The 25,818-nt window shown below is 50.5% G+C and overlaps 3 protein-coding genes and 1 long non-coding RNA gene across 8 annotated transcripts in view; 2 read left to right on the top strand and 2 right to left on the bottom strand.

Annotated features, from left to right (window-relative positions):
* The window catches only part of LOC105467063 (poly(A) binding protein interacting protein 2), a 28,129-nt gene extending 23,772 nt beyond the window's left edge, over positions 1 to 4,357 (top strand). The window contains exon 4 of the mRNA XM_011716389.2: positions 3,352 to 4,357. Within this exon, the coding sequence (XP_011714691.1) occupies positions 3,352 to 3,408 (57 nt within the window). The 3' untranslated portion in view covers positions 3,409 to 4,357. The remainder of the gene's footprint in view (positions 1 to 3,351) is intronic.
* On the bottom strand, positions 792 to 22,592 carry LOC105467064 (solute carrier family 23 member 1). Of its 5 annotated transcripts, XM_011716391.2 has the most exons (16): positions 22,510 to 22,592; positions 18,765 to 18,826; positions 18,037 to 18,150; positions 17,438 to 17,595; positions 16,354 to 16,442; positions 16,118 to 16,185; positions 15,764 to 15,945; positions 15,512 to 15,632; positions 15,235 to 15,391; positions 14,766 to 14,913; positions 14,136 to 14,241; positions 13,781 to 13,910; positions 13,531 to 13,674; positions 12,944 to 13,039; positions 7,264 to 7,530; positions 792 to 1,912 (listed from the first exon to the last, which is right to left on the bottom strand). In XM_011716391.2, exons 2-15 carry the CDS (start codon positions 18,798 to 18,800, stop codon positions 7,283 to 7,285), a joined length of 1,797 nt encoding a protein of 598 aa, XP_011714693.1. In that variant the 5' UTR covers positions 18,801 to 18,826; positions 22,510 to 22,592; the 3' UTR covers positions 792 to 1,912; positions 7,264 to 7,282. The 5 variants fall into 5 exon arrangements, with proteins under 5 accessions (XP_011714693.1, XP_011714694.1, XP_011714695.1 ...); XM_011716392.3 differs by lacking the exons at positions 12,944 to 13,039; positions 22,510 to 22,592 and having other exon boundaries at positions 18,765 to 21,780; XM_011716393.3 differs by lacking the exons at positions 16,118 to 16,185; positions 22,510 to 22,592 and having other exon boundaries at positions 15,764 to 15,806; positions 18,765 to 21,777.
* On the top strand, positions 17,594 to 22,710 carry LOC105467065 (uncharacterized). The gene is made up of 3 exons (XR_011624648.1): positions 17,594 to 17,842; positions 17,956 to 18,060; positions 22,528 to 22,710. It is a non-coding gene; the product is annotated as an uncharacterized lncRNA (long non-coding RNA).
* Positions 22,711 to 23,433: 723 nt separating this feature from the next.
* LOC105467061 (marginal zone B and B1 cell specific protein) lies at positions 23,434 to 25,745 on the bottom strand. Its single transcript, XM_011716386.3, has 4 exons — positions 25,502 to 25,745; positions 24,324 to 24,448; positions 23,887 to 23,997; positions 23,434 to 23,787 (listed from the first exon to the last, which is right to left on the bottom strand). Exons 1-4 carry the CDS (start codon positions 25,673 to 25,675, stop codon positions 23,631 to 23,633), a joined length of 567 nt encoding a protein of 188 aa, XP_011714688.1. The 5' UTR covers positions 25,676 to 25,745; the 3' UTR covers positions 23,434 to 23,630.
* Positions 25,746 to 25,818: the final 73 nt, after the last annotated feature.

Below are 25,818 nucleotides of genomic sequence, written 5' to 3'. Positions count from 1 at the left end.
GCAGAGTCTCATGACATGGAATCACTTCTGGCAACACTGTGGAGCTAGTCTTAAATGGACTTCTAGCCCCTGCTTTTAGTCCTGATGTTGCCCTAGGGTACTTAAAATGTCCTAAAGAATTAATAATTTAAAAACACACACAATATTATCATGTTACTTGCCTATACAAAAGTAGCTTGATGGAGAAGTTTTGCTCTTTAATCTTATTTTGGCTGGGCTCAGTGGCTCATGCCTGTAATCCCAACACTTTGGGAGGCTGAGGCACGTGGATCACAAGGTCAAGAGTTCGAGACCAGCCTGACCAACATGGTGAAACCCCATCTCTACTAAAAATACAAAAATTAGCTGGGCCTGGTGGCACATGCCTGTAATCCCAGCTACTCGGGAGGCTAAGGCAGAAGAATCGCATGAATCCGGGGAGTGGAGGTTGCAGTGAGCCAGGATGGCGTTGTTGCACTCCAGCCTGGGAGACAGAGTGAGACTTCTCAAAAAAAAAAAAAAAAAGAGAAATTGGGGAAGAGGGGAAAATTGTTACAACTAAACATCAGCACTAGTGAGAACTGGCTGGGTCCACTGAACTAATCTGTACACTGTAATTACCTATGAAGCATTAAATACAAAAACCAGTTCTTTACTTGCATCCCAACATGCTCAGTTGTCTGAGCATGTTAATTTTTTAAAAGGATTACAGAGGATTTATTATACAGCCAACCTGCCTGAGTTGGGCATTTGGAAAACATTCTTCTAAGGGATGGTGTAGAGAGCACTGAAGTTTACATTGTGGTATAGCCTTTGTTGCAGTAAGTGATGGTAACCCATTTGAGCAGCCGTATGATCTGAATAGTCTGTGGGGTATGATGACTTATGGCTACATTAGTCACCGTAAATAATCCCAGTTACCCTGCAGAGTAACACTCTTGGCTGAGCATAATATATAGCTTTAATCAGGACCCAGTATAATTCCATAGTACAGAAGCTGGTTTGTTCTTCTCAGTCTATGTGATACTACTTTGTTTCATTCTTATTCTTCTGTCGCTCCCGAAAGATAGTTCATTTAAGAACACTGTGCCTGGATATGGTGGCTCATGCCTGTAATCCCATCACCTTGGGAGGCCAAAGTGAGAGGATCACTTTGGAGTTCGAGACTAGCCAGGGCAACAAAGGGAGACCCTATTTCTACAAAAAGTTTAACTTAGCTGAGTATGGTGGCACCGGCCTGTGGTCCCAGGTACTCGGGAGGCAGAGGCTAGAGGATCATTTGAACCCAGGAGGCCGATGCTGCAGTGAGCTGTGATTGTGCCACTGCCCTCCAGTCTGAGCAACAGAGCGAGTCCCTGTCTCAAAGAGAACAGGAATGCTGCTTTTTTTCCTTAAACTTCATACTTTTAAAGTATAGATACATTATTTCCCTTGCTGGAATGGAGACTATATCCTGTCCAAAGAAACTGCTATGTATAAATTACGAAACTAAAATTATTTCTTCAACATGTTTAATATTATGCATTAGTCTTGAAGTGATGTAGGGTCAAATTCAATGTAAAAGCCTTCCAGCATACCTACATTTCAGGCCCTGGAACCTGTCCTCATTTCTTTTTATTTTTATCAACTTGCAGTCTAAAATACCACAGAGGAAAATTTCTAGCTGTTCTTCCTAGATGCTGACAGGTCTGCTTAGGAGAGTAAAGATTTAGAGACATAGCATAACATTGGTACGAGTCTCTAAGACTCAGACTTTGGCCTATCTCCCCCCACCCACGGCGTTTTTTTTTTAATTGATGCAAAAAATTGAATCCCAGAGAAAGATGACTTATCTGAGTTTACATAGAAGTTAGTTAGGGGCAGGGCTGGGATTTCAGACTTAGGTCTTCTGGTTCCCCATGTCATTTTCTTTTCCTGTTGTATACCATGCTTCCTGTGGGAATTAGAAGACGGCAATTGTAGAAAAACAACTCCACATTTTTAGCGAGGATTCTAAAGTAAAATTAATCCATCAACAATTCCCCAGTTACTTTAATCATAATTTCAACACTTGTTTAACATGTTTCCTTGGTGTTTAGTCTTTAAAGAAAGCTACATACCATAGTTTTTTTTTTTGTTTTTTTTTTTGTTTTTTTTTTTTTGAGACGGAGTCTAGCTCTGTTGCCCAGGCTGGAGTGCAGTGGCCGGATCTCAGCTCACTGCAAGCCCCGCCTCCCAGGTTCACGCCATTCTCCTGCCTCAGCCTCCCGAGTAGCTGGGAGTACAGGCGCCCGCCACCTCGCCCGGCTAATTTTTTTTGTATTTTAGTAGAGACGGGGTTTCACCGTGTTAGCCAGGATGGTCTCGATCTCCTGAACTCGTGATCCGCCCGTCTCGGCCTCCCAAAGTGCTGGGATTACAGGCTTGAGCCACCGCGCCCGGCCTTACCATAGTTTGATTAACAGAATTCCTTGTTCAGTGCTATTCCTTTAATTTATGTGAAGTTACTGGATTTCTGGTTACACTTAAGCAAACTGAATTTCAATTCCTACTTTCTCTTTAGAAAATTGATGTAATTTAGGCCTGGCATGGTGTTCATGCCTATAATCCCAGCATTTTGGGAGGCCGAGGCAGGCAGATCATGAGGTCAGGAGATCAATACCATCCTGGCTAACACAGTGAAACCCCATCTCTACTAAAAATACAAAAAATTAGCTGGGTGTGGTGGCACGTGCCTGTAGTCCCACCTACTCGGGAGCTGAGGCAGGAGAATCACTTGAACCCAGGTGGCAGAGGTTGCAGTGAGCCTAGATCATGCCACTGCACTCCAGCCTGGGCTACAGAGCAAGACTCCGTCACAAAAAAAAGAAAAAAGAAAAAATTGATGTAATTTGATATCATGTATAGCTTACATCTGGTTCCTCCTTTTAGGGTTTTTTTGGGGTTACGTATAGTCTTACAGACTGAGTTCTGTTGTCTTTTTTTTTTTTTTTTTTTTTTTTTTTTTTTTTTTTTTGAGACAGAGTCTCACTCTGTTGGCTGGAGTGCAGTGGCGCAATCTCAGCTCACTGCAAGCTCCGCCTCCCGGGTTCATGCCATTCTCCTGCCTTAGCCTCCCAAGTAGCTGGGACTATAGGCACTCGCCACCATGCCCGGCTAATTTTTTGTATTTTTAATAAAGATGGGGTTTCACCGTGTTAGCCAGGATGGTCTTGATTCTGGCCTCGTGATCCGCCTCTTGGCCTCCCAAAGTGCTGGAATTACAGGCGTGAGCCGCCACACCCAGCCCTTTTGTCTTTTTTGTTTGGAAGATGTTTTTGCATGAGGATCTAGGTTGAATTAGTACCTGAAACTATGTTAATGAACTTGCTTTTTTATGTGCTTATTTTCCAGGTCAAGAGCAATCTGAATCCAAATGCAAAGGAGTTTGTTCCTGGGGTGAAGTACTGAAATATTTGAGTAGACGGGGCCCTCTTTTGGTGGATGTAGCACAATTTCCACACTGTGAAGGCAGTATTAGAAGACTTAATTGTAAAAGCTCTCTCGTCACTGTGTTACACTTATGCATTGCCAAAGTTTTTGTTAGTCCTGCATGCTTAATAAAAGTGCTGAGACTGTTATTAAGTAAAAAGCTGTCAAACACTTACTGAAAATAGAATTGGCCCCATGGCTTGATGTGAAGACAGCAAGGAAAGAAGCACCAGTCAAGTTGTGAACAAGCACCAAATTAAAAGACCTAAACCTTACTAAATTGTCTTTTTTTGAGGCTAAACTGGTCCCTTAGGGTTAACTAACACTTGTTAATGTCTAAACTTTAAAATCAGTAAATTTAATTTGAGTTCCTACTGTTAAGCATATTTCTCAGACTTAAATTTGATTATGTCCCCATCAAAAAGAATCTCCATTTTCTGAAGGTCTGTTAGAGATGATTTGTTATAGATGAGTATGTCATATTACTGAGGCTACAAGGTAGTCAGCAGATGAGTGCCATTCCAGGCTTTTCTGGTACATTATTGTGTTAGAAATACTGAGTTATAATGTTACATCTGAGGAAGTATGTAATTTGAGAATTGTAACTTCTAAGGGATTCACTGCACCATAGCTATGCCTGTATAGAGTCTAACATATGACCAATGCCAACCCATAATCCAGCTGAACAAAGATACTGTAACATTATGATTTGAGTGGTGCTTTTCCTTGCTTTGTTAACCATCACAAGAGTCTGCAGCACAACTTTTCTTTTAACAAAGCTAGAACAGTTTTGGCTTCTTAAACTTCATATTTGGGTAGGTTAAGCTGCCATACGTGTTCAGTGTGAATAGCGTTTAAGTTGAAAATATTGTAAAAAAATTATATTTTTTCAAAAATATTTAAAAAAATAAATAATAGTAGAACTGAGCAGATGGTTGTGTTTATTGGTGCTAGAATGTACTGTAGTGGTGTTACTCACTTGAGTATGGGCCCAGTGCCTCAGGACAATCTTGCTGGCAAAATATGCTAAGATTTCAGGCTTTGTTAGATTCTAACTAACAGGTATGTTGTTATGCAAGTATCTGTCCAGAATACAGCAATAGAATAACCCCATTGCCCCTCCTTGCTTCTTAATCACCTCAGACTTCAGTGTCAGTGGAATCCTAGATAGTCATGTAACAAACTTTATGGCTGACCAATATGATGGTGACCTTACTCTAATAGAACCTCTATTGTTTTTTGTTCTTCACAAGGGCTTTTCTTGAGCTTGTTAGGTTGAAAAAGATTAAGAAAGCCATATAGACAGTTCTGACTCACATTCTTCTGGGAGTGGGGGGAGGTTCTTTGGTGTGGTCACGTGTACCCCAGTGTGTGGTTGGTTGGTTGGTTGGTTGGTTTTTGGAGACGAAGTCTTGCTCTTTTTTTTTTTTTTGAGACGGAGTCTCTCTCTGTCACCCAGGCTGGAGTGCAGTGGCCGGATCTCAGCTCACTGCAAGCTCCGCCTCCCGGGTCCACGCCATTCTCCTGCCTCAGCCTCCCGAGTAGCTGGGACTACAGGCGCCCGCCACCTCGCCCGGCTAGTTTTTTGTATTTTTTAGTAGAGACGGGGTTTCACTGGGTTAGCCAGGATGGTCTCGATCTGCTGACCTCGTGATCCGCCCGTCTCGGCCTCCCAAAGTGCTGGGATTACAGGCTTGAGCCACCGCGCCCGGCCAGTCTTGCTCTATTGCCCAGCCTGGAGTATAGTGGCGCGATCTCAGCTCACTGCAACCTTCACCTCCCAGGTTCAAATGATTCTCCTGCTTCAGCCTCCCAAATAGCTAGGATTACATGTGTCTGCCACCACACCTGGATAATTTTTGTATTTTCAGTAGAGACCAAGTTTCACCATGTTAGCCAGGCTGGTCTTGAACTACGGAGTTCAGGTTAACCACCTGCCTTGGCCTCCCAGAGTGCTGGTATTACAGGCGTGAGCCACCACACCCAGCCTTTCTTTCTTTATTTATTAATTTATTTATTTATTTTTGAGACAGAGTCTCACTCTTTCACCCAGGCTGGAGTGCAGTCGTGCAATCTCGGTTCAATGCAACCTCTGCCTCCTGGGTTCAATTGATTCTCCTGCCTCAGGCTCTGGAGTAGCTGGGGATTACAGGCGCCTACCACCACGCCTGGCTAATTTTTGTATTTTTTTAGTAGAGATGGGGTTTTGCCATGTTGGCCAGGCTGGACTCGAACTCCTGACCTCAGGTGATCGCCGGTAAGAGTAAAAATTCTCGAATGTGGCTTTTGTTGGGAAAAAAAGAAAAGGGGGCTCTAGGTTGGGCGCAGTGGCTCAAACCTGTAATCCCAGCACTTTGGGAGGCCAAGGCAGGTGAATCATTTGAGGTCAGGAGTTTGAGACCAGCCTGGCCAACATGGTGAAACCCTGTCTCTACTAAAAATACAAAAATTAGCTGGGCGTGGTGGTACGCAGCTGTAATCCCAGCTACTCAGGAGGCTGAGGCAAGAGAATTGCTTGAACCCAGAAGATGGAGGTTGCAGTGAGCCAAGAAGGCGCCACTGCACTCCAGCCTGGGCGACAGAACAAGACTCTGTCTCAAAAAAAATAAAAGGCGGGGGGGTGGGGGCTCTAACCAGACTTCCTGGATGTGAATCCTGTGATCGTGGGCATGTCACTTAACCTCTCTGTACCTTCCTTTCCACATCTCTAAAATGGCAGTAATAACTGTCTCTGGATTATGTGAGTAGTTAATATATGTAAGCACTTAAGACATAGAAAGCCCTGTTTTAAGTGTTGTTATTTTTACTATTAAGGAGTCATCTAGGCTAACCTCTCTTTTTGGGAACTTTTCTTGTCTGTCTGGGGGAATGTGCACATTGAACCCACTTCAGTGTTTAGTAGAGAGCCAGGCATCTGCATTACATATAGTGATGGAAGGTTTCCGAGCATCAGCTGCCCATGCATTTTGAAGCCCTAAGGACAAAGGATCACTTCATTAGGGCTTGTACAGGTGTTCTTTTAGGATAAAGGCATCCTGTTTTAGGTGGTTTTAATTTTATGACGTTATTGAAACAAAGCAGTGTATATGAGAAGATTTTTCCTGTTCTTGTGCTGTATTTCTCAGCATTTTCCATGTCGCATATCAAAGTGATACTTGTCTAGCATACTGAAGTACAAGAATGAGGCTGCCCATGGCTGGGGTTCTTAGCTCAAAGACTCTAATTGGCCCAGATTCTGCCCAGGTGTCTGGAAGGCTAGAGGATCTGCATTTCAGCATACTTGTAGCCTCTTAGTGGCCCACACTAGTTGGGAAGTTCTGCTCTTACTATGAAATGGTAAAGGAATTCCACCCAAAATTCGTATATTTACTTTTTACCCAGCTCACCTTCTCTTTGAGGACATTCAAACAGTTTACAGGAAAGATAACTGAGTAGTTTGGTTTCTCTTTGGTTAAAGCGTAAGAATTTTTTTGTTTTGTTTTGTTTTGTTTTGCTTTTGAGATGGAGTCTTGCTCTGTCGCCCAGGCTGGAGTGCAATGGCACGATATTGGCTCACTGCAAGCTCCCTCTCCCGGGTTCACGCCATTCTCCCGCCTCAGCCTCCCGAGTCGCTGGGACTACAGGCGCCCGCCACCACGCCCAGCTAATTTTTTTTTGTATTTTTAGTAGAGACGGTGTTTCACCGTGTTAGCCAGGATGGTCTCAATCTCCTGACCTCGTGATCCGCCCGCCTCGGCCTCCCAAAGTGCTGAGATTACAGGCATGAGCCACTGCACCCGGCCAAGAATGTTTTGATTATTCAGCCCTCCCACAAAAACCATAGACACATCCTACCTTTCCTGGAAGTCATTTTTCAGACCTTGGTGCACACAGATGCAGTTTCTATATTTTCTGGAGTGTCTTCTGGAATTGCAAACTCATCTTTTGAACTTGAAGAAAATCCTTTGAAGACTGGACAGATAGGAATGTATTTCAGAAAGGCAATTCTTTTTACTATGCCCATCCCAATGGGGAAATCGTAGCTCTTGAGGCTGGAAGACGTGTCACTGTTGGCATGAGCCCCAGCTTTCCACTGTATCAGACCACGCTCCTCTGGGCTCCCTGGAAGAGGACAGTGGGATCATTTACCAAGGCCAGCAACCATCAGCCGCCCCCACTTTCCGTAACGCACTCCTAAGGCAGACTTCTGGAATCAAGTATCTTTCTTAACTATCATTTGGTCCTAAAAAGTGGCTGAATCTATGGTTTCTGAGCTCCTAATTTGGCCAGAGCTCTAAGGAACACTAAAGGATACTAGTTATAATTAGTATTTATTGTATAACTACAGTGTGCCAGGCTGTGTGCTAAGTGCTTTAATTTCATTATATTGTTTCTTCAAAACATACCCCTGGGAGGTGTATAGACACCATTGTACAAATTTTTATTTTATTTATTTATTTTTTTTTTTGAGAGAGAGTCTTGCTCTGTTCCCCAGGCTGGAGTGCATTTGCGCGATCTCGGCTCACTGCAAGCTCCTCCTCCCGGGTTCAAGTGATTATCCTGCCTCAGCCTCCTTAGTAACTGGGATTCCAGGCATGCACCACCACGCCCAGCTAATTTTTGTATTTTTAGTAGAGACAGGATGTCACTATGTTGGTCAGGCTGGTCTTGAACTCCTGACCTTGTGATCCACCCGGCTTGGCCTCCCAAAAGTGCTGGCATTATAAGCATGAGTTACTATGCCCGGCCTATACAAACTTTTAAGATGAAGAAAGGGACAGAAATATTATTGTCAACCTCTGTGAGTGTGTGGGTAATGTGTGTTAGGCCCATGGGAACCAAATCAGGCCCAGATTGTGTTCTAGGGGTAAGGCAGGCATATTTTGAAACACTATAATCAGTATTAACATTTCGTATTATGATTCCATATAATTCATTTTTATAATACAAACTTCAGAAAGTCAAGCTAAATAAAATCTTTGATGGAGGTAGGGATACACCAAATTTTTTTTTTTTTTTTTTTTTTTTTTTTTTTTTTTTTTGAGACAGAGTATTGCTCTGTTGCCCAGGATGGAGCGCAGTGGGTTGATCTCGGCTCACTGCAGCTTCAGCCTCCCAAGTAGCTGGGATTACAGGTGTGAGCCACCGTACCTGGCTAATTACTCTATTTTTAATAGAGATGGGGTTTCAGCATGTTGGCCAGGCGCTGGTCTCAAACTCCTGACCTCAAGTGATCAGTCCGCCTTGGCCTCGCAAAGTTCTGGGATTATAGGCGTGAGCCACTGCGCCTGGCTAGTAATTTTTACAACTAGGAATTTTCCCTCAGGTGGAGGAGCGTCACATGAGATCTCAGGTTTTCACAAGAGGGCTGGGATCGACAAAGACTGAAATACTATAAATCTAGCAGAAGGAGTGGGGATTTCCACTTGCTGGCCGTCCAGGCTGAGAACAAACCCATGAGTAGCACAAACCAAGTTATGTTCCAAAATCTCACAGGAGAGGGCACTGAGGGAAGGTGAAGTCCCCAGGGAAGACTACCTGGAAGAGACACTGTTTGATTGGGCTTGGCTCTACAAAGGGCACACACAGTCTGGAAGAGACACTGTTTGATTGGGCTTGGCTGTACAAAGGGCACACACAGTGGGCAGAGTAGAGTGGGATGAGCCGTAGGTGTGGTGTAGGACTATGTTCCTGGTGTCTGATTACCTCGCACCACTGCCAAGACATACGTGGCAGCCAGCCCAGAGCTCTGTCTAGCAGACCAGCCAGCCTGCCCACTACATCCCAACCTTCAGTGCCTTCTCTACTCTCCAAGCCCCCTCCTTTTTCCTAGGCCTCACCCACTCTCCCTCATCGATAAACCCTCCCAATAACTCCAGCCCAGCTTCATTGATTTCATTGCTTGCTTAAATCTAGTTTTACCACCTATCTTGTGCCAGGAGCTCCTCTACACAAATTGTTACTGACTTAACACTTTTTGGCATATCCTCCTCAGTGTCTGATTCAGGGCCAAGCTGGTAAGCTCTAGCAGCATGTGCTGAACTAAACAGACTGCCTTCTAGTTTGGGCTATGGATAGGTAAAGACAAAGAACACCCTGTCTCTACTAAAAATACAAAAAATTAGCCAGGCGTGGTGACCGGCGCCTGTAGTCCCAGCTACTTGGGAGGCTGAGGCAGGAGAATGGCGTGAACCCGGGAAGCGGAGCCAAGATCACGCCACTGCGCTCCAACCTGGGCGACAGAGCGAGACTCTGTCTCAAAAAAAAAAAAAAAAAAAGGAAGTGCAAATTGACCCATCCCCAGCAGGAAGTTAAGGGCTGGAAAAGGCTTTTGCTATTCCATGGTTAAGGACAGGGTTTTGAGCCAGCTAGACCTTAGTTTGAATCCAGATTGTGTGACCTTAGGCAAGTGACTTAACCTCCCTGAGCTTTAGGTTCCTCAGTGTATACTGAAGACTGCTGAGCTTATGTGGCATGACACACAGGATGACAGTTGTGATGCTCAGGTGGGTTGAAAGGTGGGGTATAAGGGACTCAGCGGTTCTACAGCTGTCGTTAAGGATAGCTTAATCTAGCCACCCAAGTCACAAAGAAGCCTCTTCATGTACAGACGCCTACCCAGATGCTCTCCATCTCCTCATATCCCCTAGGCACTGAGGCTGCCACTTGACTGTCTCAGGCCCATAGGATGGTCTGTTCCAGCCCCAATCTAGCATCCTCTAAATGGGGAGGGGTGAGTACCATGTTCAAATACCCACCCATCCATTGAAGGGACAGCTGCTACCAAGAGCACCCTCTGATTCTGCCTAAAATCCTATGGGGAACCCTGGCCCTCCTCTGTCCTCCCCAACCCAAACCACCAGCTGTGCAGAGACAGCCTCTGACACCTATGTTATATGAATATAAACACTTCGATTTTCAGACAGAGGGAGGAAGACAGGACCTGTGGCTGTGATCAGGCCAGTAAGTGACTGGGGATGGAGGCCCATCTTCTTGCTGCTACCATCCCTTATGTCCCTATACTGATGCAATCATTAACTCCCGTCTCCATGGAGCCTTCCCCAGTCCTGCAGCGCAGGTCCCCTGAAGCCCTCCAGCAGAGGCAGTATGGTGCATTGGATGGGACACAGGCTATTGACTGTGTCAGATGGACGTTGTTAAAAATCCCAGATTTAGTGAGATGGTATATAGCATGCACTTGTACTCTCAGCTCCTCAGGTGGCTGAGGCAGAAGGACTGCTTGAGTCCAGGAGTTTGAGGCTGTAGTATGCTATGATCACACCTGTGAATAACCACTGCACTCTAGCCTGGGCAACATAGACCCCCATCTCAATTTAAAAATAGAGTCCAGGCGTGGTGGCTCATGCCTGTAATCCTAGCCGAGGTGACTAGGATTTGGGAGGCCAAGGTGGGCGGATCACCTGAGGTCAGGAGTTTGAAACTACCCTGGCCAACGTGGTGAAAGCCTGTCTCTACTAAAAATACAAAAATTAGCTGGGCGTGGTGGTGTGCGCCTGTAATCCCAGCTACTTGGGAGGCTGAGACAAGAGAATCGCTTGAGCTCAGGAGGTGGAGGTGGCAGTGAGCTGAGATCATGCCATTGTGCTCCAGCCTGGGTGACAAGAGCAAGACTCCGTCTCAAAAAAAAGAAAAAAAAAAAAAAATAGAGGCCAGGTGTGGCTCACACCTATAATCCCAGTACTTTGGGAGGCTGAGATGGGAGGATCACTTGAGCCCAGGAGTTCGAAACCAATCTTGGCAATAAAGTGACTCCCCATCTCTACAAAAAATTCAAAAATCAGCCGGGCATGGTGGCATGCACCTGTGTACTGGTAATCCCAATTACTTGGAAGGCTGAGGCAGGAGGGTCACTTAAGCCCAGGAGTTTGAGGCTGTAGTGAACTATGATTGCGCCACTGCACTCTGGTCTGGGTGATAGTCCGAGACCCTGTCTCAATTAAAATATATATCCCAGATTTGCGATGTTTTAATTTTTTTTTTTTTTTTTTTTTTTTTGGGATGGAGTCTCACCCTGTCACCCAGGCTAGAGTGCAATGGCACGATCTCGGCTCACTCAACCTTTGCCTCCCAGGTTCAAGCAATTTTCCTGCCTCAGCCTCCTGAGTAGCTGGGATTACAGGCACCCACCACCACACCCAGCTAATTTTTACATTTTTAGTAGAGACAGGGTTTTACCATGTTGGCTAGGTGGTCTCGAACTCCTGACCTCGTGATCTGCCCACCTCAGCCTCCCAAAGTGATGGGATTACAGGCATGAGCCACCACACCTGGCTTCGATGTTTTAATTTTGTGACTTTATGACTGTGGTTTTTGAGGATGAAGTAAGACACTTAGCTCTGCCTGACCTATAGTAGATGTTTGGTAAATGTTAACTGTTTGTTATCAGAGCACCTGATGACATTTATTTTATATATTTACTGGCACCTTTATGTGGGCCCCACAAAGTATCCTCCACAATCTTTGCAAAAAGCTCTGGTACCAAAGGGAAATGTTAGTGGCTCTTCTAGTCGCCATTGTGGCAGGCTGCTGACATATTTGGAGTGGATGGATTTTGCCAACAAACTGATGCTGCATTTATCTCTGTCCTACTCTGAAAAAACAAAGACATCCCTTAGCCCAGTGGCTATTAAGAAATGGAGAGGGCCGGGCGCGGTGGCTCAAGCCTGTAATCCCAGCACTTTGGGAGGCCGAGACGGGCGGATCACGAGGTCAGGAGATCGAGACCATCCTGGCTAACACGGTGAAACCCTGTCTCTACTAAAAATACAAAAAACCAGCCGGGCGAGGTGGCGGCGCCTGTAGTCCCAGGTACTCGGGAGGCTGAGACAGGAGAATGGCGTAAACCCGGGAGGCGGAGCTTGCAGTGAGCTAAGATCCGGCCACTGCACTCCATCCCGGGCAACAGAGCCAGACTCCGTCTCAAAAAAAAAAAAAAAAAGAAATGGAGAGGAGGCCAGGTGCAGTGGCTCATGCCTGTAATCCCAGCTGGTGGATTACTTGAGGTCAGGACTTCAAGACCAACCTGCCCAACATGGTGAAACCCCCATCTCTACTAAAAATATGAAAATTACCTGGGCATGGTGGCAGGCACCTGTAGTCCCAGGTACTCGGGAGGCTGAGGCAGGAGAATTACTAGAACCCCAGAGGTGGAGGTTGCAGTGAACTGAGATTGTACCACTGCACTCCAGCCTGGGTGACAGGGTGAGACTCCATCTCCAAAAAAAAAAAAAAAAGAAAAAGAAAAAAAGAAAGAAATGGAACAAATGGAAAGGAAAGGATTCACAGGACCCAGCAGTGACTCTCCTGGCCCAATCCTCTTCAAGACTTCTGAGGCATGTCTGTGCCTCATTCTCTCCCTCCAGCCAGTGAGAACTCCGCCAGCCCATCTGTTCCTGATGCTCCCTGCAGGGACTGCATCGCATGGTACCTAGCCACAGCTCCAGCTTAGAGGCCATCTGTTGGAATGCATGAGTCCTGCTTAGTTCTTCATTCCCCTCCCAGGACTGAACCATACCTGGCACTGTGTTGTCAAGTATGAAAGCAAGGCACCCGCCCACAAACATCTCCGTGGTCAGCAGCACAGTCAGAATCTGATCCACTTCAAGAATGCCTGTGGAATAGGCCAAGGGCCAATGGGTGTCATGGCCCAATTCGGAGAGCAGAGTTGAGGGACTTCCTCTTGTGCAGCCATGGCAAAGGAACAGTACAAAGCCCTGTCTCAAACCTATCTCTGTCTTTCCTATCTCTGGGTTCAAATCCCAATTCTGCCAGTTGCTAGTTGTTCACCTGGGACAAATCACTGAGCCTCTCTGAGCCTCATGTTGCTCATCTGGAAAGTTGAAATGATAATGGACAAATGATAAATATAGATAAATAGATCTATGGAGCTGTTTTGAAAAATAAGCACATGTAAAGGTCAATATCTGTCCACAGGAAGTGTCTTAGTAAAGGACAGCTGTGACCCAGGCTCTCAGCTGCTGATTGACACCCAGATTTGGGTAGGATTTGTGGCTGTAGCTGTGTGGAGCCTTTGAGGGAGGGGGCTGTGCTCAAAGTTTTGGGCCCACCCCACCTTTGGAGACAGTAAACAGCTGGAGGCACCTGTATTGATGGCTCCAGGGTTGGACTCCAGGTAATTGGGCAGCGTGAGCCCGAAGAACATGGAAAATCCGAGCACGAAGAGGTTGCGAGAGGAGTTCATGTCCACAAATTGCAGGTTGGACAGCCCCACAGCTGTAATCATGCCTAAGGGCGCAAGAGAACCACTGGAGGCGTCGCGCACGCGCAATCCAGGTGGGTCCCACCACTCGGTGACCTGCACCGCGACCCGTGGCCCGCGCCAGACACTCACCAAACAGAGTGCAGAACATGCCTCCCAGGATGGGGTCAGGGAGCGAGGCGAAGAGGGCCGTGAACTTGCCGATGGTGCCCAGGACCAGCATGATAGCCGCACCATACTGCACCACGCGCCGGCTGCCCACCTGCCGGGGAGCCAGCGGAGGAGCTAGACGAGGGGACGAGGCTGGGGCGGGGTTAGTTCCAGGGGCGGGGCCCGTTATAAGAGCAAGGCATAAACTTGCTGGGGCTTGATGCGGGGACGAGGCCTCTCAGACAGGGTGGGGCTAAACCAAAATGGGGACGGGGTTGGGGCGGGGCCTACGGCCCACAGAATTAGATCGGGACTTGGCTCCGGCTCGTCGCGACACCTTGGTAATCCCCAGGACGCCAATGTTGGGACTGGAAGAGGTGGACCCGTTGCCCGTGCCCAACAGCCCCGCGATGATGCAGCAAATGCCTTCGGTGAAGATGCCCCTGTAAGGAAAGGGCGAGTTGGGGCTCGGTCCAGCCTCTGCACCAGCCTGTGTTCCCCATCATCTTAGCGGTCCGCCGTCTTCTGGCGCTGTGGGGGCTGCAGCTAACAGCGGTAGCACTCCTTACTCCAGGCCAGAGTGCTCAGGCTCCAAAGCTAGTCCCAGTGCCCTGGCACTTAAATTCTGTGGGCAATTCTGGCCTTCAATTTCCTCCTGGGATAAATACCAGTGCCCGTCTCACAAAATGCTTCACAGATTGCATAAGAATGCACAGCCAGAGCCGGGCACATCGAGGGCTGTCAATGATGGTGGTTCCCCTCGGACTCCGCCGTCTTCTCAGCTACTCCCAGCAACCACAGAGGGGTGATAAGAGGGCACCCCCATCGCACAAGCAAGGAGAATGAGGTCTGGAGCGTGTTCCCGACTTGCCTAAGCCTAGCCCCTGGGCCTCCACCCCGTTCCTGTGTGTGTGCTTCCTGGAGGACCCCTGAGGAGATCAGATACTGAGGAGGGCAGGTAGGCTACCTGTTGATAGCATGTACTGGAGGGGGTGGCGCACCAGCCAGGCGCGCACAGGCGTAGTAATCTCCAATGGACTCAATGATGCCTGCCAGAGTGGCGCTGAACATTCCCAGGACGGCAGCTGCAGTCACTGTGGGCAGGCCCCACTGACCTGTGCCGGAGGGAGACAGGATGGTTGGCTACAGTGAGGAGACTGTGATGGTTAGGAATAGACAGGGCAGTGCTGGAAGGAGCAAGAGCAGGTAAGGAGACCTCAGGCTGGGATGGGAGCTATACAGTTGTGGGAGCTTATTTGGGTCACTCAGAGCCAGGAAGTGGGACTGAAGCTTTGTCTAAGTAAAACACTGCTCTGCTGGGCACACTATAAATGTGTGGCTAATGCTAGGCGTGTCACCTGCTGGACTGGGGTCACCAGGATTGTCTCATAGGTGGTCTCAGTTGGGGACAGAGGGGCCCAAGGGATGTTGCTCACAGGGGTAGGGGATGCGGATCCAGGGCGCAATAGCCATGATGTCACCACGGGCATCGGTTCGTGCCTGGAAGCCATAGGCTTTCGGGTCTGTGGGCAGCACGTCTGTCAAGGTCAGGACATAGCAGAGCAGCCACACGGTCATGATGGCCAGCACGATCTGAAGCAGGGGGGTGGGGGGCACTGAAGGCACTGGAGGTCTCTGTCCAGGCTAACCTGCTCCCACCTCAGCCCAAGCCCTGGCCATAGTCCCAGCCCCAGCCGCCTGCCAGGTCCTCACAGGAAACATTTTGAAGATCTGGATGCGAAGAAGAGTGAGGCCCTTGCCCCAGCGGTAGACAGGCAGCAGGAAGGTGAGGTTGCGCAGGTACTGGGAGAAGAGGATGATCAGGAGAATGGAGCTGGGGGCAGAGGCACAATCAGGAAGTGGACGGGAGGCCAGGCTGGGGCCAGGATCCGGGAAGAAGGATGAAGGACATGAAGAGGGTGGGGTGCTGGGGCTGGACAGGGATCAGGCCTGGTGCCTGCTCACCAAGCTGAGATGCCCCAGTGGGAGCCAGCTCGGTCGCCAGCAGCTTGGAAGACAGAGAGGCCAATGAGGGAGACAGTGGGGGTGACTGTGAGAGGCCCAATGTAGTTTAGCAGGGCCCCAGGCAGCCCCAGCAGGCCAATCACCACCTCCACCACGCTGGACACCATGATTGCACCCTGGACCTGGAAGGGCAAACATCAGCTGTAAGTCACCATGTAAAGGTTGTGACCTGGCTACTGTTAGCAGGAACAAAGCTCCTGGACCACCTCCTTAAATCCCCAAACTCAGCGGCCACCCTCACTTCCATATAGCCCCTCCTCAGGACCCAGCTTCTACCCTTATGTGCAAACCCACCTCCCGTATCCGTGGGTGCCAGATATGAGAGGTATTCAGGGGCAGACTCCAGTTACCGTAGATCTCCTCTGGGGGTAGAGTCAGGGACACACACATGGACCAGGTACAGAGACAAGAGAGGGAGAGAAGATGCTGCCATGACTGCACCCTGGTGTCTGGACCCGGGACAGTTGCTCAGACCTCCAGGTCTCTGGGCCTTCCCTTTTCCCCAGTGTGGACCCCAGAAGTGTACCCACCTTCCGAGGGGCATTTCCATCTCTCCAGAGCCAGTATGGCTTTGGCTGGAACCAGAAATGCAAAGGCACTGGCCTGAAACAGCGGCAGCCTGAAGGAGAGGCACAGAGCAACAGGGTGGGGAGGAAGGATATAGATGGGGGGGAGGAGGGATATAGACATGGGGAGAGATCAGGAAAGGAGAGCACAGAGAGAATGACAGAGACACAAGGAATAAGGGCAGATGAAAGTCGCTGAGGCCCCAGGGAAGACCAACTGTAACATTTTGGCTGCCCAAGGAAGAAAACAAATGGAGCCCCCAACTCAAAACCTGCCCCCTTTCCTTCCCACCACCAGCTCCTGCACTGTTAGGAGGGAGCACCTGCCTGGAAGTGGACAGCTCAGTTCCCACATCCAGATTTCTCTCACAATCTTCCCCTGCCCGCCACCGCTCAAACAGCTCAAATGCCACCCAGGCCTAGGGCTGTGCACTCGGGAGCTTGGGGCCCTGGGAGGGTGGGCTGTTGAAGAGGCTGGCACCGGCCCTGGGAGCCAGCTCAGGGCTGCCATTTGGGCAGTATTCAGAATGGGGCTTAAGAGCGGAGAGCTGGCCAGGCTTGGTGGTTCACGCCTGTAATCCCAGCACTTTGGAAGGCCAAGGCGGGTGGATACAAATGCAAAATTAGCCAGGCATGGTGGTGCGTGCCTGTAATCCCAGTTACTCGGGAGGCTGAGGTAGAAGAATCGCTTGAACCTAGGAGGTGGAGGTTGTGGTGAGCCAAGATTATGCCACTGCACTCCAGCCTAGGCAACAAGAGTGAAACTCTGTCTCCAAAAAAAAAAAAAAAAAATGGGGAGAGCCAGCGAGGGTACATTCCCTTCCCTTAATTCCCTTCCCTTAAACTTGCAGATGCTTGGTTTTTGAGTGTGCCTAGATCAAGGTTCCCAGGGTCAGGGCTGTGCTGCCCAGCTCTAAGGCTGGCCTGGGATAGGAGAAGCAGTTGGAGGCAGATAGTGGCTTTTTTGTCTCACCGGTGTCTTCTGGGAGCCCACCTGCTCCTGCTGTGTGGATCACAGTGGGGGGGGAGGGGGAGCTGGGCGGCTCACCGGATGCCCAGGGTGGTCTGGATGAGAGTGGTGATGCCCACGCATGTGAAGATGGTGCCGATGAGCTGACTAACCATGTGCTGGTCGTGGCCCACACACAGCGCCTCAGCCAGCAGGAAGGGCACGGCGATGGTGCCACTGAAGCATGTCAGGTAGTGCTGGGCGGAGGGAGAGAGCAGAGTGCATGAGGCAGGACCCTAGAGCTCCAGGGAGAGGGGACAGCCTAGTGTCCTCATGCCTGCCTCAGCAGGCCTTGACCTGGCTGCCTGCCCAGGAGAGGCGGTCCCTACAAGGGATTCCCAGAGAGCTACTGCTGACCACTCTGGGGGTCACTAATTTCCACCCAAGTTATTCCTGTGGCTTCCATGGAGTTGGCTCTGCACCCTGTCACCAACACTCCACCTGGCAAGTGTCACACGTCCCCAGGGAGTTCATCCTCTTTCAGGACTCAGTCTCTTCCCCACCCCTGCCTGCTGACAGCCATGTGCTGACCTCAGGTTTTTCTTCTTGTTACCCAGGATACTCCCTGCTGGCCAGGGACAGGCTGGAGTCACCGCGGAGTGTGCAGAGTGAGGGCAGGGAGGCCCTGGGAGACCCACCTGGAAGCCCAGCAGGATGCACAGGTACCAAGGCGGCACGTCCTCGATCTTGTACAACATGTCAAACTTAGGCTCTGTGGGTAGGGGGGTCGGAGGGTCCCTGGGGGATTCATGCTAGGGGCAGCAGAGATAAGTAGCTTAGGGTGGAGTGATGGGGACAGGCAAAATCCATTCTGCCCCGAAAACAATCAGGCAGCCCGAGTGGCCTGTCAGCAACTGAGAGTGGGGTCCCTGCCCTCCCCAACAGTTCATCCACCCGGTTCCCACTCGGCCTGGCCACAGTTGTCTCCCACTTCACATTGCTTCCCACAGGGATGAGTCTATTGTGCCGGCTTCTAGAGCCCTCAGGACCTGTCATTTTAGCCAGGGAAATGGACCCCTAAGTCAGAGGTCTGGGGACCACAGGAGAGGGGGCCAAGAGGGCTCGAGACTGTGGACAAGTCCAATCCGGTCCCACCTCTGCCCCCTGGAGATCTTTGGGGTGTCACTGGCGGGGAGGTTAGGCCTCTCCTGAACCCCAACCTAGAGTCAGCCAGTCCCAAAGCTGCAGGCTTCTTGACCCCCACCCCCACCCATCCCCCAGTTGCCACATTCAGTTTAGGACAGTCACTCTTTATCAAGTTCATCAGAATGTTTATCTCTGGCCTCCCGGGAGAAGGCCTGCACAGGCCCTCCAGCCCCCCACCGCCCCCCGTCCCCACCTAGCCCCCACCCCCAGCCCCCAGCACCTGTGTCGGGCCCTCGGGGTCCTCGTGGGCCCTCATCTTTGGGGCACAGGTTTGAGCAGTTCCTGAGGAGAAGAGGGGAGGACTTTACAAAGGCCAAGGAGGAGGACTTTACTCCACATATCAGGCATTGTTCGAAGTAAATCTGTAACCAGATGCCCAGCTCCAGATTGCGAAAGGGGGGCCTGGGCAGAGGTAATGTATTAACTCTCACTAGGGCAGTAAAAGCCACCTAAGCCTCTGCCACATGTGCCCTTCCCTGCCCACATCTGCACCTGGGTGCTGGACCTGTTCTTGTTTCCCAAGAGAGGGCCAGAGTCGAGGGGGTGAGGACCAGTTTACCAAGCCCCAGGTGAGGGGAGAAAGAGGGAGTGGAAACAGGCACTTATTATGTAACCCTCTGTATGAGGCCCTTCCCCATTTATTAATAACCAGTTCATCATTATCATCATCATCATAGTCATTCTCGTTATTAAGGAATGGCCTTGTGCCAAGAAACATGGATTTGCACTGTCCCAAGTAACCCCTGTGCGGGGCAGTATTAACCCCTTTAACAGCAAAGGAAACAGATTCAGTAGATGTGATTTGACCCAAGCCATGCAGATAGCAAGGTTGCAGAAACCAATCCTAAAATTCAGGTTGGTCTGAGCTGCCTTGCCCCCACCACCTGCACCCCTCAGGGTCCCTGAGGCAGGCAGCAGATGGGCCTCTGCAGATGGAGCTGCCTAGGCTGGCCCAGCCTGGCCTGCACCCTGTGTCAGGACACAGATCCCTTTCCCTCCCAGTCACATAATTTGTGGGACCCAGTGCAAAGTGAGAATGTGAGGCCTTTATTCCAAAAGTATAAAGAATTTAAAGATAGCAAGAGCATCAGATGGAGCATGGGGCCTTTCTATACACCAAGCCCGGTGTGACTGCCCATCACCCAGCCCAGGAAGGCAGTCCTATGCCCAAACTCTCTCCCCTCCTGGCAGGCCCAGCCCAGCAGGGCCTGAGGATGGCAGGGGGGACATGGGGAGGGGCCCTAAGAGCTCAGGCTCCTCAGCTGGTGAGGGCTAGGCCTGAGGTCCCCATTCTGTTCCCTCTGGGCTGCCCCAGCCCCAGCACTCTAGGGCCTACCTACTTCTGGGTCTGTGCCCATGGCCAGGCCCTGCCCGCAGGGCCAAGGGGCAGCACCGCTCTCCAACTGGACAGCAGGTTCATGCCACAGCACTGAGTCCGCCTGCCTCCCGGTGTCCACACTGTTCCTCTGTCCATCCACTTGTCCTCTCCTCTCCCTCTTGGCTCCTACTCCCAATTTCCCAAGTTGCTGGACTAGTTTGAAGCCTCTGCAACTCCCCAGCACTTTCCTCTCCACCCTCTCCTCCCAGAACTCCCCAGGGGGCTGTGGATACCAAGCCCCACCCCTTGCAGACAGGGCTCCATGGACACTCAATTCAACCCAAACCACACAATACACATAAAGAACAAGGTGGAGAACAAGGTCCCAGATCCACAGTAGCACGAAGGGGCCCACACACCAGAACTGATGCAGCCTCTCTAATCACCCCACAGAAAAACACACGTCCATGTCCCGGGGGCCCGGCTCCACACCCTGTCCTACTGACAGCTTAGTGGGTTTCTTGGGCTCTGACTTTCCTCCTGGTGTCTGGGGGTTCTCTCCTGAGGGAAGGCCAGGGAAGGTGGGGCTTCAGGCAAGTCCTGGAACAGGTGAAGGATGGAGGGGGCTGAGCGCAGCTCCCGGGGAAGCTGGAGTGGCCAGGGCTTGCCCCGGGCACCTCCATTTCCCCAGCAGCTGGCCTCCCCGGTCCCCTAAGTCTGAATCCCCTCCCAGCCCTGCTACGACTCAGCCTGGGACTTGGCCTGAACCTCTTCTGTTGTCTAAGTTTTGGTTTCTGCATCTGTCAAAGGGGGATTAGATTGTCTTCCTACACGTGGCTCTTGTGTAAAATAAAAATATTTCTAAAAATGGGGGTTAGAATGTTCTGTCTCTCTCCCAGGGCTTGGCCAGATCAGAGACACTCACAAAGGAAACTGAAAGTTCTGGTGCCACCGATCTCCAGTTCCCAGACCTAGGTGGGGTCCAGGGCTCCTTTACTAAGGAAAAGGCTCAGCCAGAAGAATTTCTGGGGAAAGCAGGACTGAGAACCAAAATGTTGAATCTGGCTGGTCAGAAATCCAGGGCCCATCCATACCAGCTGGGGTCAAAGGCAGAGTGTGGAAAATGAACAGCCATTAGGTGTAGACCCAGTGAGACGTGTGTTCTGGGAGGGGCGCAGACAGCATGGAGTAGCTGGAGTAGGTGTGCCACAAGGTGGCCTGCGTGCCGAGTTTTCCTTGGTTCTCTTTTCTCATGATGGTTCTGAAGACCTGGGATGTCACTGAAACCACCTTTGCAAAATTATGACTGAGACAGTGAAAGAGATCTAACTTAATCAGTTCCATCTTGCTTCTAACCTCCAAGTTGTCCTTCTTCGTTCCTGAGTGTAGGCTGAACTAACCTTGGGAGAAACTTAGTTTTTAGTTTATAGTCTAAAACAAAGACAATAACAGCCCTTTCTCAAAGCAGACTTCCTTCTTGCCTGAGGACTAGAGTGCCTTTGTAGGATGGACTAACATTAGCCACAAGATTAGAAATTGTGGTTTAGGAGTCATGCAGCTGGAGGCTACAAGATTCTGACCCTCTCTAAACTGCTCCTAAAATCAGCGCTTGAGATACTTTGCAGATCCTCCACTTGATAGATCAGCTGGCACCACCCAGATCCATAAATTGCCTCATTGGGACTTGTGGCTCCCACCGAGGAACTGACTCAAGGCAAGGAGACAGCTTCGACTTCCTATGATTTCAGTCCTGACCAATCAGCACTCCTGGCTCACTGGCTTCCCCGCCATCCATCAAGTTGTCCTTAAAAACTCTGCTCTGGCCCGGCGGGGTGGCTCAAGCCTGTAATCCCAGCACTTTGGCAGGCCGAGACGGGTAGATCACGAGGTCAGGAGATCGAGACCATCCTGGCTAACACAGTGAAACCCCATCTCTACTAAAATACAAAAAAAAATTAGCCGGGCGTGGTGGCGGGCGCCTGTAGTCCCAGCTACTTGGGAGGCTGAGGCAGGAGAATGGCGTAAACCCAGGAGGCGGAGCTTGCAGTGAGCCGAGATCGCGCCACTGCACTCCAGCCTGGGTGACCGAGCGAGACTCCGTCTCAAAAAAAAAACAAAAACAAAAACAAACAAACAAAAAATTCTGCTCCCCGAATGCTTGAGGGGACTGATTTGAGTAATAGTAAAACTCTGGTCTCCTGCATAGCCACCTCTGCATTCATTACTCTTCATTGAATTCCCCAGTCTTGAGAAATCAGCTCTGTCTAGGCTTGGGCAAGGCGAACCCTTTGGGCGGTTACATCACTACGCCATTGACGGCGCTCTCTTACCTCTGGAAGTTGTAGGGATGTATATTTGGCCTTCTGTAGGAGGGATGTAATATTGTGAAATATATATTTGGTCTTTGACCTTGTTTCCTGGAGTACAATTTCTAAAATCTTAGAATTCCCAAAATGATGTCTTCTTGTGTGCTAATGATTGACTGATGGCTAGCAGCCCCTAGGGTAGCTTCAGGACAGGGACTGGTTACCAGAGAGACCAAGGCAGGATTTCAGCCCCCTACCCCGCACCCCCAGCCAAGGGAGAGCAGACAGCTTGGAGGGTAAGTTGTTCGCCAATGGCCAATGGCTTAATGAATCATGCCTACCTAATGAATTATCCACAGAAACTCAAAAGGACGGGGTTCAGAGAGCTTCTGGATAGCTGAGCACGTGGAGGTTCCTGGCTGGTGATGCATCCATGAAGGGCATGGAAGCTCCGAGCCCATTCCCCATACCTTGCCCTACACATCTCTTCATCTGTATCCTTTGTAACATCCTTTATAATAAACTGGCAAATGTTTCTCTGAGCTCTATGAACCACTCTAGCAAATTAGTTGAACTCAAAGAGGGGGTTGTGGAAACCTCATCTTGAAGCCAATAGGCCAGAAGCTCCAGAGGCCTGGAGTTGGAACTGGCATAGGAATAGGGGACAGAACAGGGGACTGAGTCCTCAGCCTGTGGGATCTGATGCTATCTCCAGGTAGATAGTGCCAGAGTTAAATTTTGGAGGGCACCCAGCTGGTGTCGGCTGCAGAACTGCTTGTCTGGTGTGTGGGGGAAAGCCCCCACGCATTTGGTCACAGCCATCTTCTGTGTTGTTGTGGAGTGAGAGAATAGAAAAAGCATTTTGAAGGCTGGGCTCGGTGGCTCACGCCTGTAATCCCAGCACTTTGGGAGGCAAGGTGGGTGGATCACCTGAGGTCAGGAGTTCAAGACCAGCCTGGCCAACATGGTGAAATCCTGTCTCTACTAAAAATACAAAAATTAGACAGGCATGATGGCGGGTGCCTGTAATCCCAGCCACTCAGGAGGCTGAGGTGGGATAATCTCTTGAACCTGGGAGGTGGAGGTTGCATTGAGCCAAGATCACTGCACTCCAGCCTGGGTGACAGAGACTGTCTCAAAAAAAAAAAAAAAAAAAAAAAAAAAATTGATTTTGAGAGTTTTTTTTTTTCCTTAGAAGGGACATCAGAAGAAACACCAATGTCTGCACTCCCAGCCCCCCAAGCACCTTTTGCAAAGAAAAGAAGTGAGGTTACTGGGTTTTATTTGAGTCCAGAGGAGAAGGCCTTGGCTCCCACCCAGGCCCCAGGGCCCTGAGGCTGGAGGAAGGAGGCAGGATGGCAGCACAGAGCAAGGTCTTCCTGCCCTCCTGGCTGCCTGCAGATGGGAGTGGAGACCCTCAGAGCAAGCCCCAGCTTCTTTCAGAGGAGGGTAGAGTCCAGGACTAGAGCTCTTCTCTTGTGGCTGACACCTTCTCTGAGCAGGCCCCCTGTGGTCCCCCGCACAGCAATGACTCCAGAGCCCCTTGGCCTTGTTGGTGGGCTTCATAGATCTGGTCTTCTCCAAACTCCCCCAGGTAGTGCAAACATGTCCTGGAGAGCCTAGGGGAGCCCAGTGGGAGCCTCAGATGCTGCCCAGCCCACAGTGGGGCAAACCAAGGCTCCAGGAGCTTCATTCTATCCCCAAGCCCCGGGCATCACCTGGTAGGCCAGGGGCCTCCTGTGACCATCACGCTGATGCTTGGCTCTGGCCCCTCGCTAAGTCCTGGGCCTGTGAGACGTTTCACTTGGTCCACTTCTCGAACTCCATAGCTGGTGGCAGTGGAGAGGAGAGGAGTACAGCTTTGGCAGGAGCCCAGCCAGGGAGAGACCCTTCTCCACACCAAGCTGGACATGCTGGGTGTTTGCGGAATTCAGAGAGGGAAAGCCCTTGGCCCAAGGTCACAAGGTGACCTTGTCTGCTGGCCATCTGCTCTCCCACTTGCTCTCAGCTCCAGAGCCCAGACTTCATCCCAGCCAGCCCCTTCCTTGGACCAGGGTCCTAGTGGAGTGTGTGTCGTGTGAGCAGGTGAGTGGGAATCTCCACTCACCAGGCCTGCCCTTGGAGGAGGGAGGTGGGGGCAGGATTTTCAACTCACTCCTGCCAGTTCCGGGAGCAGCTCCGGTCCAGGACATCCGTGTAGACCGACTCGCTCAGCTCCCTCCGCCCCCCAGAGTTTGGGGTATGAAGTTTGGTCTCTGCTTTTGCCAGATTTTGCCACATCTGGAACAAGGAGGGACTGGGAGGCAGGGCCTCAGGACTGCTGCTCAGTTAGGGGGAGGTGGGGAGGATAGGAGCAGAGTCTCTGGGGAGAATAAGGCGGCAAGAGAGCTGTTTGAGCAGGAAGCACCTGTAAGGCTGCTGCACGGCCCCTCCCCCAGCCCCCAAAGCTCCCTGGGATGGGAGTGGGGGATGGGAAAGAAATGCTAAAGTGGTAGGTGAGGCCTGGGCACTGGGGTCCCTCCTCCAGGGCACACCTGCCCAGTGGCACGTGCCATTTTATTTTTATTTATTTATTTAGAGTCTCACACCCTCCGTCGCCCAGGCTGGAGTGCAGGGATGTGATCTCAGCTCATTGCAGCCTCCGCCTCTCAGGTTCAATCAACTCTCCTCCCTCAGCCTCCAGGTAGCTAGGACTACAGGGGCGCCACCACACCCAGCTAATTTTTTGTATTTTCGGTAGAGACAGGGTTTCACCATGTTGGCCAGGCTGGTCTCAAACCCCTGAGCTCAGGCGATCGGCCCCATTCAGCCTCCCAAAGTGCTGGGATTATAGGCACGACCCACTGCAGCCGGCCAGCATATGCCATTTTAAACCACAAGAACAAGGTAAGAAAAACTAACAGCACAAGTACTCCCAGGCCCCCACCTCGCAGAGACACTGGTGCGCAGGCATGCTCAGCAGATGTGTGTGTGAACCCAGACACGCATACTCACGTGCAGGTGCTCACACGTGTGCACGTGCACCATGTACACATAGCCAAAGTCGCCCCGTCAGGTTTGGGGAGGGAGTCCAGAACCAAGGATGGGCCTGGAAAGGGAGAAGCCTAAGGACAAGTGAGTGATTCCCTGGGGTCTCAAGATACGATAGAGGCCTCCCAGATTGTCTGCTCTCTGTTGGGCAGGCAGATGGGTAAACTGAGGCATGGAATATAATCAAAGACTGCATCTGTGGCTTGATGCCCAGTGGTAGGGATTGGGGATCAAAGGCTGGTGGTAGAATGTGAGGTGGATGGAGGGGTCTGGCTTGAGAAGGGGTGTGAGTGAAGGACTCACCTGGTAAGCCACAGCTCTGCAGGCATCACAACGCAGGTGAGCGGGCATGTGGGCTGAGTACATCTCCTCATCGTCCAGTTGTGGGGCTGTGGCTGTGAGTGGGGCCCTGTCCCCGAGGCCCCCTGGGATGGCCCAGGCTCCCAGCAGCAGCAGCAGTGGCAGTGACAGCCTCATGGCCCCAGGAGCCAGTTCAGCAAGTGTAGGATGTGGCTGAGGTGCAGATGTGTGTGTGCTTGTGTGGTGTGGGGACTGCCGCAGAACACCTGGCCTAGACCAATGGGGAACTGACACCTCACCCCTCCCATCCTCCTCCCACT

The sequence above is a fragment of the Macaca nemestrina genome, chromosome 6, assembly GCF_043159975.1.
Source record: "Macaca nemestrina isolate mMacNem1 chromosome 6, mMacNem.hap1, whole genome shotgun sequence".
Lineage (NCBI taxonomy): Eukaryota > Metazoa > Chordata > Mammalia > Primates > Cercopithecidae > Macaca > Macaca nemestrina.
The sequence above is the reverse complement of the archived record's forward strand: the minus strand, read 5'-3'. Positions and strand labels throughout refer to the sequence as shown.